The following is a 13,306-nucleotide window of genomic DNA, read 5'->3' as shown; positions in this document are numbered from 1 at the left end:
GCAACTTGATCGATTGAAAACCAATAACTGGCTACTAGGAAGAGACAGAAGGGTGAATTGATGAGTGGTTCAGTTGTTAGCACTGCTGCCTCACAGCAACAGGGACCTGGATTCAATTGCCAACTTGGATGACTGACTGTGTGGAGTTTGCATATTCTCCCCGTGTCTGCGTGGGTGTCCTCTGGGTGCTTTGGTTTCCTCCCACAGTCCAAAGATGTGCAGATTAGGAGAATGGGCCATGCTAAATTGCCCACAGTTTTCAGGAATGTGTAGGGGTGTGTTAGTCAGGGGTAAATATAGGACAAGAGAATTGGTGAATGGGTCTGGTTGGGTTACTGTTTGGATGGTCGGTGTGGATTTATTGGGCCAAAGGACCTGCTTCCACACTGTAGAGATTCTATGATTCTATACAGTTGAACAGCCCAGCCTAGGCTAAAGTGAAGACTGCAGATGCTGGAGATCAGAGTCAAGATTAGAGTGGTGCTGGAAAATCATAGCAGGTCAGGCAGCATCCGAGGAGCAGGAAAATCGATGTTTCGGGCAGGAGCCCTTCATCAGGAAAGCCCTTCCTGATGAAGGGCTCCTGCACAAAATGTCAATTTTCCTGCTCCTTGGATGCTGCCTGACCTGCTGTGCTTTTCCAGCATCACTCTAATCTGTCCAATCATTCCTCATGAGTCAACCCACTCTTTCTAGGTGGGAGACAGTGAGGTCTGCAGATGCTGGAGATCAGAGTTGAGAGTGTATTGCTGGAAAAACACAGCAGGTCAGGCAGCATCCGAGGAACAAGAAAATTGACATTTTGGCCACTCTTTCCAGGTGTTAATCTCATAAACGACCTCTGAACGAGCTCCTTCCTTAAATAAGGAAATCAAAATGGCACACAGTACTTGGGAAGTGGGCTCACCAATATCCTGTATAAGTGAAACACAGCCTCCCTTCATAATAAAAGGTAGCATCACATTAGCCTTCTTAATGTCTGGTTGTACCCACATATAAACCTTTGTGATTTATGCACTAAAACACCTTGATCCTTCTGAGAATTCTGCAGTTGCGCTCTATGTAATAATACACTTTTTTTATTCTTCTTGTCATTTGACAACATTGCATTTACTTGCCTTATGTATCAATTGTCAGTCTTTTGCCTACTCACTTAATCTACCTACATTGGTCTACATCCTCATATCTTCACAAACTACATTCTGACTGATCTTTGTGCCATCTGTTAATTTAGCCACCAAGCTCAGATTATGGGGAATCCTTCAATTGGTTCATCCCTTGACATTTGATTGATCAGAAAGAGTTAACTCTGCATGAAATTTCTCTCCTAAACTTTCACATAACATTAAATTGCTTTATAGCTGATGACATATGTCAATAAGCTCAATGTTTTTTGCATCTATAGTCAGTAACCAAGTCAAGGTAATGTGATTGAACAATGTATATTGGAACATTGGAGTTACTGACAATGTAATGTTTGTGGTAAAAATGTCAAGTGACATTTTTTTAAAAACAAATTTGCAATTTAATTTCATTATCATCAAGATGAATATCCTGACAACGCTTTTGCAATCAGAATCTACAGAAGTCCTTCCTCAGTATTTCTTGGCCCTGTATCAGAGTTAAAGGTTGATACTGCAAGTGCTTGAGTCCTACTTACTGTCTCCATTGCAACGGAGTGGTCCAAGTCTGTAAGCTGCCTCTGAATCTGTCCTGTTGGTGTCTCCAATTACAAGCTGGGTCAGAGGCAAGTGATCTTTGTATGAAAGAAGACCCGTGTCATTCACCCTGCCAACAATGAGGGAAAGAAACCAAAGAGCTGTGTAAATCTCAGCAACATTAAAAAGTACTCAGCACTTCTTCCAATCAGTAAATGTCACAAAACAAGTGAGGATTTCTTTTTCAGGACCAGGAAAGGTCATTCAATTCAATAAGTCTGCTTCTCTTTGATGGATCAATCTCATTCTAGAAGTTTCCATAATATCGCTTAATTGCCATTCTCCATTGGTACAGATTTGTCCATGTAATCGATGGACCTCAAAGCACTTCACAACCAATCAATTTATCTTTTATGTATAGCCAACGTTGTTTTGTGTAAAAATATAACTGTCAATACTGCGCACTGTAAGATCTCATTAGGCCTGGATTTTCACTGAAAATTCACCAGTTATCGTGAAGTTGAAGTTTAAGGCATTTCAGCACTGTTGCGAATCAAATTCTGAATGTGGGAATGTTTCAAACATCAAAATGTCCTTCTGAACCAGATGCCAAGCTCTGTTTCCATCAGCATTCTTAACTCCTCATTCCCCATGCCAAGCAATTGACCCTCTGAGTCCCAATCATCCTTCACGACTTCATGTCAAGTATATCCCCATCATAGAGTCATAGAGATGTACTGCACAGAAACAGACCCTTCGGTCCAACTTATCCATGCTGACCAGATATCCTAATTTAATCTAATCGCATTTGCCAGCACTTGGCCCATATCCCACTAAACCCTTTCTATTCCCTACCCTACCCTCATAACCTCACATTAATGACAGCTAACCCACCTAGCCTGCCCACTCAGGATGCTAAGGGGCAATTTAGCATAGCCAATCCACCAAACCTTCACAGCTTTGGACTGTAGGAGGAAACCAGAGCACCCGGAAGAAACCCACACAGACACGAGGAGAATGTGCAAACTCCACACAGTCACCCAAGCCTGCAATTGAACTTGGGTCCCTGGCACAGTGAAGCAACACTGCTAACCTCTGAACCACTGAGTGCAGCAGAAATGCACAACAGAAATCTTAAAACCAGAGCTGTCAAATCAAGCATGGGTTCAGATGTTTCACCAAAGTATTGGATTTTTATGCTGTCAAACAAGTCTCATTAAAATTGATGTAACAACAGAAAGAGCCAGAGAAGAGCGGAAAGGCGAAAGTGATAAAAGATTAATGGACAGCTAAACACAAACTGATGGTCAAGTGTAGCCAAATTGTGAGTCTGTGGGAATGATGAAGAATGTGGAGATAAATATTGGGTATTGTGTGCAGCATTGGTCACCTTATTTAGGGAAGGATGTGTAAGCATTGCAAACAGTTCGGATAAGGGGTTCACCAAACTAATACCCGGGATGGACTGGTTGTCTCATAAAGGTTGGATGGGCTAGGCTTGTATCTGCTTGAATTTAGAATAATCAATGAGAACTTGATTGAAACACCAAATCCCGTGCTGTCTTGACAGGATATATGTAGAGAGAATGTTTCCTCTCAGGCGAGAATCAAGAACTAAGGATCACTGTTCAAAATTAAGGGATCAACCATTTAAAACAGCATTGAGGTAAAATAGTTCCTCAGAGGGTGAAGAATCTTTGCAACTGTCTTCCTGCAAATATGGTGGAAGCAGAGATCTTTAAAGACAGAGGTAGAGATAATACAGTTGGTTCTGATATAACGCGATAGTACTGTTTTCGTGATCTCACATTATAATAAATCGCGCAGTAGTCACACCATGTAAGCTAATGGGGCTAGAATCACATTATAACCAATACAGGTAAGGAAAGTTCATGTTCTACAAATAACAGTCGAAATTCTTCAATTGCTTTAAAACCAATTCACATTGACGAAACAGCGTCACAGCAGAACCAACTGCATACTGTTCGTAAGCAAGGGGATGAAGAGTTATTGGGTTAGATGGGAATGTGGACTTAAGGTTGCAATATTAAATGGTGCTGCAGATTCACAAAGCTGAGCAGCCTACCACTGCTTGTTGCTTGTATGTCTGAATAAAAGCTAGAGTGAAGAAAGGAGTCACATTTATCAAGTGATACGTTTTTGCCTTGAATAGAGTAGAGTAGCTTTATTTGTCATTTCTACCATATCCAGACAATAAAAACGAGAGGTGTTTCTCCATGACCAAGGTACTATACGAACACACAGACCACACGAGAGTATAGTCATACACAGGGCAGCATAAAGTGGAAAGAAAATTGCAAACCATGCAAGGCAGCATAGTAAGTCCTGACAACACAAGACAATAGGCACAGTAACAATGTAACAATGAATGATCATTAATAAAACATTGTTTTAGCAGCAATTCAAAAAGTTCAAATGGAATAGAGTCTGGTCATACAGTGTTGAGGAGCCTGATGGCTTGGGGAAAGAAACTGTTGCACAGTCTGGCCATGAGGGACCGAATGCTGTGGTATCTTCTGCCAGATGGCAGGAGAGAGAAGAACTTGAATGAAGATGTGTGGGGTCGTCCACAATGCTGTTAGCCTTCTGAATGTAGCGTGAGGTGTAAATGTCTGTAATGGAGGGAAGAGAGACCCCGATGATCTTCTCAGCTGTCCTCTCGATCCGTTGTAGGGTCTTACAATCTGAGACGATGCAATTCCCAAACCAGGCAGTGATGCAGCAGCTCAGGGTATTCTCAATGAACCCTCGGGAGAATGTGGGGAGGATGGGGGAATGGAAGATGGGGTTTCCTCAGCCTGCACAGGAAGTAGAGATGCTGCTGGGCTTCCTTGGCAATGGAGCTAGTGATGAGCGGCCAGGTGAGATTCTTCGCCAGGTGGACACTAAGAAATTTTGTGCACTTCATGATCTCTTCACAAGTGACTAGCTCAATATCGAGAGGTTAAAGGTTCAAAATCATTGGAAAAATCTCAACCAAAGCAAAAGACTTTTCATCCAGAGTTATCAGATTGTGCATGTTCTACCTGAATATTTGGTTTTGATTTGACTTATTATTGTCACATGCACCGAAGTACAGTGAAAAGTTTTGTTTTGTGTGCAGTTCAGGCAGATCATACCATACATGGACATTACATATCTAGTGTGATTGAACAGAATAAGACATACAAGGTTACAGCTGCACAGGAGGTGCAGAAAAGCAAGATCAACATTTGATTTGAAATATGAGAGGTCCATTCAGCAGTCTAATGACAATGGGTATGAACCTGTTCTTGAACCTGTTGTATGTGTGTTTAAGCTTTTGTATGTTCTGCCTGATGGAAGAGGTGGAAGAGATTATAACGTGGGGTGGAACGGGTCATTGATGATTTTGATTAAATTAGATTCCCTACAGTGTGGAAACAGGCACTTCGGACCTACAAGTGCACACCGACCCTCCGAAGAGCAGACCCATTCCCCTACACTTGCCCCTGACTAATCTACCTAACACTATGGGCAATTTAGCATTGCCAATTCACTTGACCTGCACATCTTTGGACTGTGGGAGAAAACCAGAGCACCCGGAGGAAACCCACGCAGACACGGGGATAATATGGATAAACTCCACACAGACACTTGCCCGAGTCCCTGATGCTGTAAGGCAGCAGTGTCAACCACTGAGCCACTGTGTCACCCCAGGTATGCTTTTCTGCAGTAATAGGAAGTATAGACAGAGTCAATGGATGGGAGTGTGGCTTGTGTAATGGTCTGGTCTGTGTTCACAACTTTATGTAGTTTCTTACAGTGGAGATCATGTTGCGGATGTACAGGACATTGGTTTGGCCACTTTTGGAGTATTGCGCGCAATTCTGGTCTCCCTGCTACAGGAAGGATGTTGTAAAACCTGAAAGGCTTCAGAAGAAATTTACAAAGATGTTGCCAGGATTGGAGGGTTTGAGCGATTGGGAGAGGCTGAATAGGCTAGGGCTTTTTGCCCTGGAGCATCGAAGGCTGAGAGGTGACCTTATTGGAGTTCATAAAATCATGAGGGGCATGGATAGGGTTAATTCACAAGGTCTTTTCCCTGGGTGGGGGCAAAACTAGAAACCAGAGAGCATAGGTTTCAGGTGAGTTGTGCAAGATATAAAAGGGACCGAAGGGCCAACTTCTTCACACAGAGGGTGGTGCGTGTATGGTATGAGCTGCCAGAGGAAGTGGTGGAGGCTGGTACAATCACAACATTTAAAAGGCATCTGGATGGGTATATGTGGAGGAAGGGATTAGAGGCATATGGGCCGGGTGCTGGCAAATAGGATTAGATTTATATCGGATATCTGGTCAAAATAGATGAATTGGATCGAAGGGTTTATTTTTGTGCTGTATATCTCTATGACTCTATAACTCCTGGGCAGAGCAGTTGATATACCAATATGCCGTAATATATGGTGGAAACTGATTCCATAATTAATTTTAAAAGGAATATGAAAAGAAATGTAATGGTCACAGATAGAAGGTGGGAGTCTGGGACAAAAAGATATCAAAGAGCTGAAAGAGACACAATGAGACAAGCGGCCTCCACCTGTGCTGTCAGTTTGATAACTCCATGAACCCTGTTACGGTGCCTTAGAGACAAATTAAGATGTTGGAGCAGTGTTTGATCCTGGTTGGACTTGGGTTTTCAAGCAGAATTTAGATTTGTTGAATGAACTAAGAGATGTTTTGCACAAAAGTGAACCTGAATTTCTTGCAGTCAGTTTCAGGTGTATGTATTTCATTTGAAGCCAGTGGAGTTTGAAAAGGCAAAGAATGTTGTAAGATGGTCATAAAGATGTAGTGATGGGAGGGAAGAAGTCATTTTCCATTATTCATCTGGCGGGGTGTGGGCGTCACTGGCTGGTCAGCAATTATGACCCGTCACTAGTTGCCCTTGAGAAGGTGAAGGTGAGCTGCCTTCTTGAACCGCAGCAGTCCACCTGCTGTGGGTTCACCCACAATGACGTTTGGAAGAGTCCTAGATGGTAGATGAAATTATGCTTGAGAAAAAATTGAATAACTTGGGGATGAACATGTCTAATGGCAGCAAAATATAAAGTATTATATCAATTTAATGTAATACACTTGCTCTTGTTTTAGGAAAGATTAACTTTTGTGAAATAACTTTGGTATCTTGACACAATGCTCCAAAATCAAAGTCATCAATCCACACAAGTAACTTCTGTTTCCTCTGCAGATCCCGTTACTTTAATGAGAGACCATTAATGAAAACTAAGACAAGAACAACTTGTATTTAGAAGACATTTTATCACAGGAAAATGTTAATTCTTAAAAATTATACTTCTTCAAATCTCTCTCATTGACCATACTTTGGGTCACCTATCCTAATAGTTTGGACCAGAGCAAACCCCCTCTAAATATTCAGAAGATTGTCTAGACCTGAACATTTTCTTATTTTTAAGGTAAAAAAAGGTGTGGCATTCCAAATGCAATTCAATTGGTTGACCTACCAGATTTAAAGCAACAAACATTTTATTCAAACATTATAGTTAAAATACAACACATAAAAAGGAATTGCAATAACTTAACTCTGTTCAAAAACTTACCAGAACAATAGATACAGTGACAATTATTAATTAACAGTTCCAATATAGTACCATCCCATTAACACACGCTTGGCACAAGGCAAATTCATAAAATGGATTGTCTCACATGCAACTCCAATAGCCCAAGAGGAAAAACATCAAGAGGACTCTGAGAGAGCACGGCAGGTGGGAGAGAGGTACTGCAGCTTCCAAACCTCGCTGAGACCCTAGTAACAACAGCTGAAAGCTAAAACTAAAAATCCTGCTTTTGTGGGAGCCTGACCACACCCATTCAGGTTGCTTCTATTGTTCCATTTTTAAAAATAAAATCTAAGGCCTCACAGGCTGTTTACTGAAGTGGCTCTGGAAGACTGCTCACTACCTCTGTGTTCAAACCTGTCTTCAAAAAAACCCAGGACAAAATACATTATTTAAAGCGACTGAATGGGCTGAGGAGAGGCAGATGGAGATTAATTCAGATAAATGCAAGGTGCTGCATTTTGGAAAAGCAAATCTTAGCCGGACTTATACACATAATGGTAAGGTCCGAGGGAGTCTTGCTGAAAAAAGAGACCTTGGAGTGCAGGTTCATAGCTCCTTGAAAGTCGAGTCGCAGGTAGATAGGATAGTGAAGAAGGCGTTTGGTATGCTTTCTTTTATTGATCAGAGTATTGAGTACAGGAGTTGGGAGGTCATATTGTGACTGAACAGGACATTGTTTAGGCCACTTTTGGAATAATGCGTGCAACTCTGTTCTCTTTCCTATCGGAAGGATGTTGTGAAACTTGAAAGGGTTCAGAAAAGATTTACAAGATTGTTGCCAGGATTGGAGGATTTGAGCATTAGAGGCTGTGGGGTGACGTTATAGTGGTTTATAAGATCACGAGGGCATAGATAGGGTAAATAGTCAAAGTCTTTTCCCTGGGAGGGCACAGGTTTAGGGTGAGAGGGGGGAAGGTATAAAAGAGACCTAAGGGGCACTTTTTCATGCAAAGGGTGGTACGTGTGTGGAATGGGCTGCCAGAGGATGTGGTGGAGGCTAGTACAATTGCAACATTTAAAAGGCATCTGGACGGTATAAGAATAGGAACGATTTGGAGGGATATGGGCCGGATGCTGGCAGGTGGTACCATATTGGGTTGGGATATCTGGTCGGCATGGACAAGTTGGACCAAATGGTCTGTTTCCGTGCTGTACATCTCTATGACTCTATAATTGACACAGTCCCTTACGTTAGAGAAAGTGAGTACTACAGATGCTGGAGATCAAAGTCAAAAAGCATGGCACTGGAAAAGTACAACAGGTCAGGCAGCATCGGAGGAGCAGGATAATCAATATTTTGGGCACAAGCCCTTCATCAGGAATATAGGGGAGGGGTTGTGTGGGAGAGTGATTGAGAGATTAGGTGGTGGGGTGGGCATGGGGGGGAGGAAGCTGGGAATGCCATAGACGGATGAAGGTGAGGGCTGATGGTGATAGGTTGGAGTGGAGGGTGGAGTTGATAGGTGGGAAGGAAGATGGGCAGGTAGGACAATTTAAAAAGGTGGTGTGAAGTTGGAAGGTTGGATCTGGGATGAGGTGGGAGGAGGGGACATAAGGAAAGTGGTGAAATCAACATTGGTGCTGTGTGGTTGGAGAGTCCCAAGGTAGAAGATGAGGTGTTCTTCTCCAGGCAAGAGTGTGGTGCTGGAAAAGCACAGCAGGTCAGGCAGTTTATCCGAGGAGCAGGAGAATCGACGTTTCGGGCAAGAGCCCTTCATTTGGAATGAGGCTGGGTGCCCCGGGGGTGGAGAGATAAATGGGAAGGGGTGGGGCTGGCTTGAAGGTAGCTAAGAGTGCAATAGGTGGATGGAGGTGGGGTAAAGGTGATAGGTCGGAGAGGACGGTGGAATGGATAGGTGGGAAGGAAGATTGGCAGGTAGGACAGTTCATGAGGACAGAGCTGAGCTGGAAGTTTGGAACAGGGGTAAGATGGGGCAGGGGAAATGAGGAAACTGGTGAAGTCCACACTGATGCCCTGGGGTTGAAGGGTCCTGAGAAGGAAGATGAGGTGTTCTTCCTCCAGGCGTCGGATGGTGAGTGAGTGGTGATGGAGTAGGTCCAAGATCTGCATGTCCTCGGCAGAGTGGGAGGGGCGGTGGGGTTGAACGGTGCAGGTGTCCTGGGGATGTTCTCTAAAGTGCTCTGCAAGAAGGCGTCTAGTCTCCCCAATGTAAAGGAGACCGCATCGGGAGCAACGGATACAGTAAATGACATGTGTGGAAGTGCAGGTGAAACTGTGATGGATATGGAAGGCTCCTTTGGGGCCTTGGACGGAGCTGAGGGAAGAGGGGTGGGTGCAGGTTTTACACCTCTTATGGCAGCAAGGGAAGGTGTTGAGAGTGCAGGGTGGATTGGTGTGTGGACCTAATGAGGGAGTCACGGAGGGAGTGGTCTCTGCAGAATGCTGGTAGGGGTGGTGTTGGAAATATATCTCTGGTAATGGGGTCTGATTGTAGGTGGCGAAAATGGCAGAGGATAATGCGTTGTATCTGGAGATTAGTGGGGTGGGAGGTAAGGTCTGGAGGGGGTTATATCCTTGTTGCAGCTGGAGGGCTGGGGTTCAAGGGCGGAGGTGGAGTGAAGTGGAGGAGGTGCACTGGAGGGCATTGTCGGATACATAGAACTGTCTATCATCCAGTTACACTGGCACCATTCCCCACCTTTTCCTTCACTACATTGTCCTCCAGCGCATCTCTTCCACTTCCCGCTGTATTGGCGCCAACTCATGCTCCCACGAGGAGGTTGAACAGTTCATCAACTTCACCAGCACATTCCACCCTGACGTCAAGTTCACCTTAATCACCTCAGACACCTCTCTCCCCTTCCTGGACCTCTCCGTCTCCATCTCCGCTAACCAACTCTACACGGACATCTACATAAACCCGACTCCCACAGCTACCTGGATTCGACCTCCTCCCACTGCCCTTCCTGTAAAAACACTATCTCTTACATCCGGTTCCTCTGTCTCCACTATAACTGCTCCCAGGAAAAGTAATTCTACTCCAGGACATCCCAGATGTCATCCTATTTCAAGGACCGCAATTTCCCCTCCCACGTGGTCAACAATGTCCTCCAGCGCATCTCTTCCACTTCCCGCACCTCTGCCCTTGACCCCCCCCCAACTGCAACAAGGAAGGAACGTCCCTTGTCTTCGTGGAAGATGTGCAAATGGGCACAGGTTGTGGAACTTTAGATTAGCTTAATTTTATGCAGCAGAAAAACTAGGAAGTTATCAAAGAAAAAATGTCAGAAAAATTAATCGGTCTTCCCAGGTAACTCAAGACTTAAGTATTTTCAATACTTGTTTTTTTATTACAGTACTGATACAAATAAGCAGTGATTTGGTTCTCAGAATAATATGCTGTATAAGAATAGTGTAGATTTAATGTGAGTATCACTATATGAAGGATAAATAACCCCTTTATCTAATCATTCCCTTAAGCAAAGTGTTTAGAATATTGGCTGAATCAATCAAGACTCCAGCAAAGTTCCCATTAGAAGGCTAGAAGCTGCATGAAGTGTGTGATAGCCTGCTTATTAAATCAGCTTATGAGCTGTTCAGATAGCAGAAAGACCCAGGAGCTCATTAGCTCAACTGACACAAATCAAATGTGCTGTGCACTTTCTAACTCCTTGCGTGAGAAAAGAAAATTGTGTCCTGTTAGTGTGCATTATGCCTTAAACTCTTGATTCATTGGGTTCAAATTGAAATGGAAATTTGAGAAGTATAATCTTTTCAGATTTAATCTGTGTGAACCACATCTCAGGATTGATGGTTCCTCTTTGCTCAATTAACAGTTCAGGCAATGCAAATTCAGTTGTTCCTGCCTGTCTTTTCAAAATATAAGCACCTGAATTAATTACAGTTAAATTCTGCCTCATTTCACCCTTTTACAAATCCTGTTAGATAGCAATGATTGAAAAAACTGCATTCAGACTGGGCTGGGGTGATTATCAAATAGATGTAGCATCAAGTGCTTGCAAATAGAATCACATAATCCCTACAGTGTGGAAACAGGCCACTTGGCCCATTGAGTTCTCACCGACCCTCCAAACAGTATCCCATCCAGACTCACACCCGACCCTATCCCTGTAGCCCTGCATTTCCCACGGCTTATCCACCTAGTCTACACACACCTGGAAACTATGGGCAAGTTAGCATGGCCAATCCACCTAACCTGCACATCCTTGGACTGTGGGAGGGAACCAATGCAGATAAAGGGAGAATGTGTAAACTCCACACAGACAGTCACTGAGAATGGAATTGAACTGGAGTCCGTCATGCTCTGAGGTAGTAGTTTTAACCAATGAGCCACTGTGCTGCCCCAATAAATTGAGTTAATCTTAAGGAACTGGTTTTAGACAACTTGATCTTTCCACTCACTGTATTTTAGGACAGATTCAGTGGGGTGGGGCCTTGTCCAGTGGTAGCATCACTGCCTCTGAGCCAGCGGGCCTGTGTGTATTAAACAGGTTGATTAAAAATATGCAGAATAGGTTCAGTATGTCATGGACAAATGGCTAAAAAGAAAGCTTGCAATGGAGGTTAGTGGGTAGAGTTGTCCCTCAAGGATTTGTATATAGACTCCTTGGCCAGGATTTTCTCTCCCCAAGTGGGCAGCATGAGTCAGCAGATTTTCCAGCCAGTTGCACCAGCTTCACGAGACATTCTCCCATATGGGACAATCTTCATTCTGGGGTGAGGGTGAGGGATAGGGAGAGAACTTCTGAATACAGATCAGAATAAGCCTTTAAAAGGCTTGCCTCAATTCTCTGACCTTTGTCCCAGTCTTTTTTGATAAAATCAAAGTCCTCCAGTTCTCACCTCTCACTTTCCCATTTCATCATCATATTTCTATGCTCTATATCAATGTAGTATCAACTCATGCTAACTGATCCCCTATATGTGTTCCTCACACACTCCATGCCAATTCACATATCACAGAGGTGCTACAAGGGCAGACCTCAAGAGTATTGCTAAGATTAAATAAATTTAAGGTCTTAATATATCTCATATTTTTAAAAGTATGATTTCATTGTATTTTTAAGAATGCTCCCATTCATGAAAGTCTATTCAAAACAACTAAATCCCTCTTAAGTACTTAATTCCATATAAAAACAAACTATTCATCAAAGCATGCTATAGTTTTAACAACTTATTTAGTGGGTCAATCAAACTGTAAACTTTGGGAACCTACTGAGACAATTTTAGCAGCCAAGCATTTATTCAAAGATATTGATAACTCTTGGGGAAGTGTCGGCAAACAGCTATTGAAATTGCTAGAACAAAGTTTTTAATTAAACTGACACAAGCAGAGATTTATTTACATTTTTAAAGGGCTGGGGATTTAAATCACATTACATCATGGTACTCTACAGAACTCATCTGACCCTGACTTTCAAGAAAGAGTTGGATAGAGCTCTTAAGGATAGTGGAATTAAGGGTTATGGGGATAAGGCAGGAACAGGAAACTGATTGAGGATGAACAGCTATGATCATAATGAATGGTGGTGCTGGCTCGAAGGGCAGAATGGCCTACTCCTGCACCTATTGTCTATTGCCTATTGTCTATTGTCTGAAGAGCAATTCTTTTTTTCTATTCTAAAAATGTTGTGACTCCTATATTGTGTATTAAGACACGTGTAACAGCGAAAATGGGTCTGAACATAAGCTTGAATGGTCCTGCTGAGTTTGGTATTCACTTACTTTTGTCTCAGGCATGTCTTCCCTCGGTCCCTGATCAGAGAAAATGGGATTTGTCAGAAATAGGCCTTGGGAATTCTTGGAGGAGAAAGTGAGGACTGCAGATGCTGGAGATCAGAGCTGAAAATGTGTTGCTGGAAAAGTGCAGCAGGTCAGGCAGCATCCAAGGAACAGGAGAATCGACGTTTCGGGCATAAGCCCTTCTTCAGAAATGAGGAAAGTGTGTCCAGCAGGCTAAGATAAAAGGTAGGGAGGAGGGACTTGGGGGAGGGGCGTTGGAAATGCGATAGGTGGAGGGAGGTCAAGGTGAGGGTGATAGGCCG

At 43.3% G+C, this 13,306-nt stretch overlaps 1 protein-coding gene across 3 annotated transcripts in view; it reads right to left on the bottom strand.

Moving 5' to 3' along the window:
- Positions 1-13,306, bottom strand: part of LOC122551780 (contactin-associated protein-like 5) — a 1,278,965-nt gene that overhangs the window by 227,431 nt on the left and 1,038,228 nt on the right. For all 3 annotated transcript variants that reach the window (XM_043694245.1, XM_043694243.1, XM_043694244.1), the window contains one exon: positions 1,661-1,788. In XM_043694245.1, the coding sequence (XP_043550180.1) occupies positions 1,661-1,788 (128 nt within the window). The remainder of the gene's footprint in view (positions 1-1,660; positions 1,789-13,306) is intronic.

Source organism: Chiloscyllium plagiosum, chromosome 7, assembly GCF_004010195.1.
Source record: "Chiloscyllium plagiosum isolate BGI_BamShark_2017 chromosome 7, ASM401019v2, whole genome shotgun sequence".
In the NCBI taxonomy this organism is placed as follows: Eukaryota; Metazoa; Chordata; class Chondrichthyes; order Orectolobiformes; family Hemiscylliidae; genus Chiloscyllium; species Chiloscyllium plagiosum.
The sequence above is the reverse complement of the archived record's forward strand: the minus strand, read 5'-3'. Positions and strand labels throughout refer to the sequence as shown.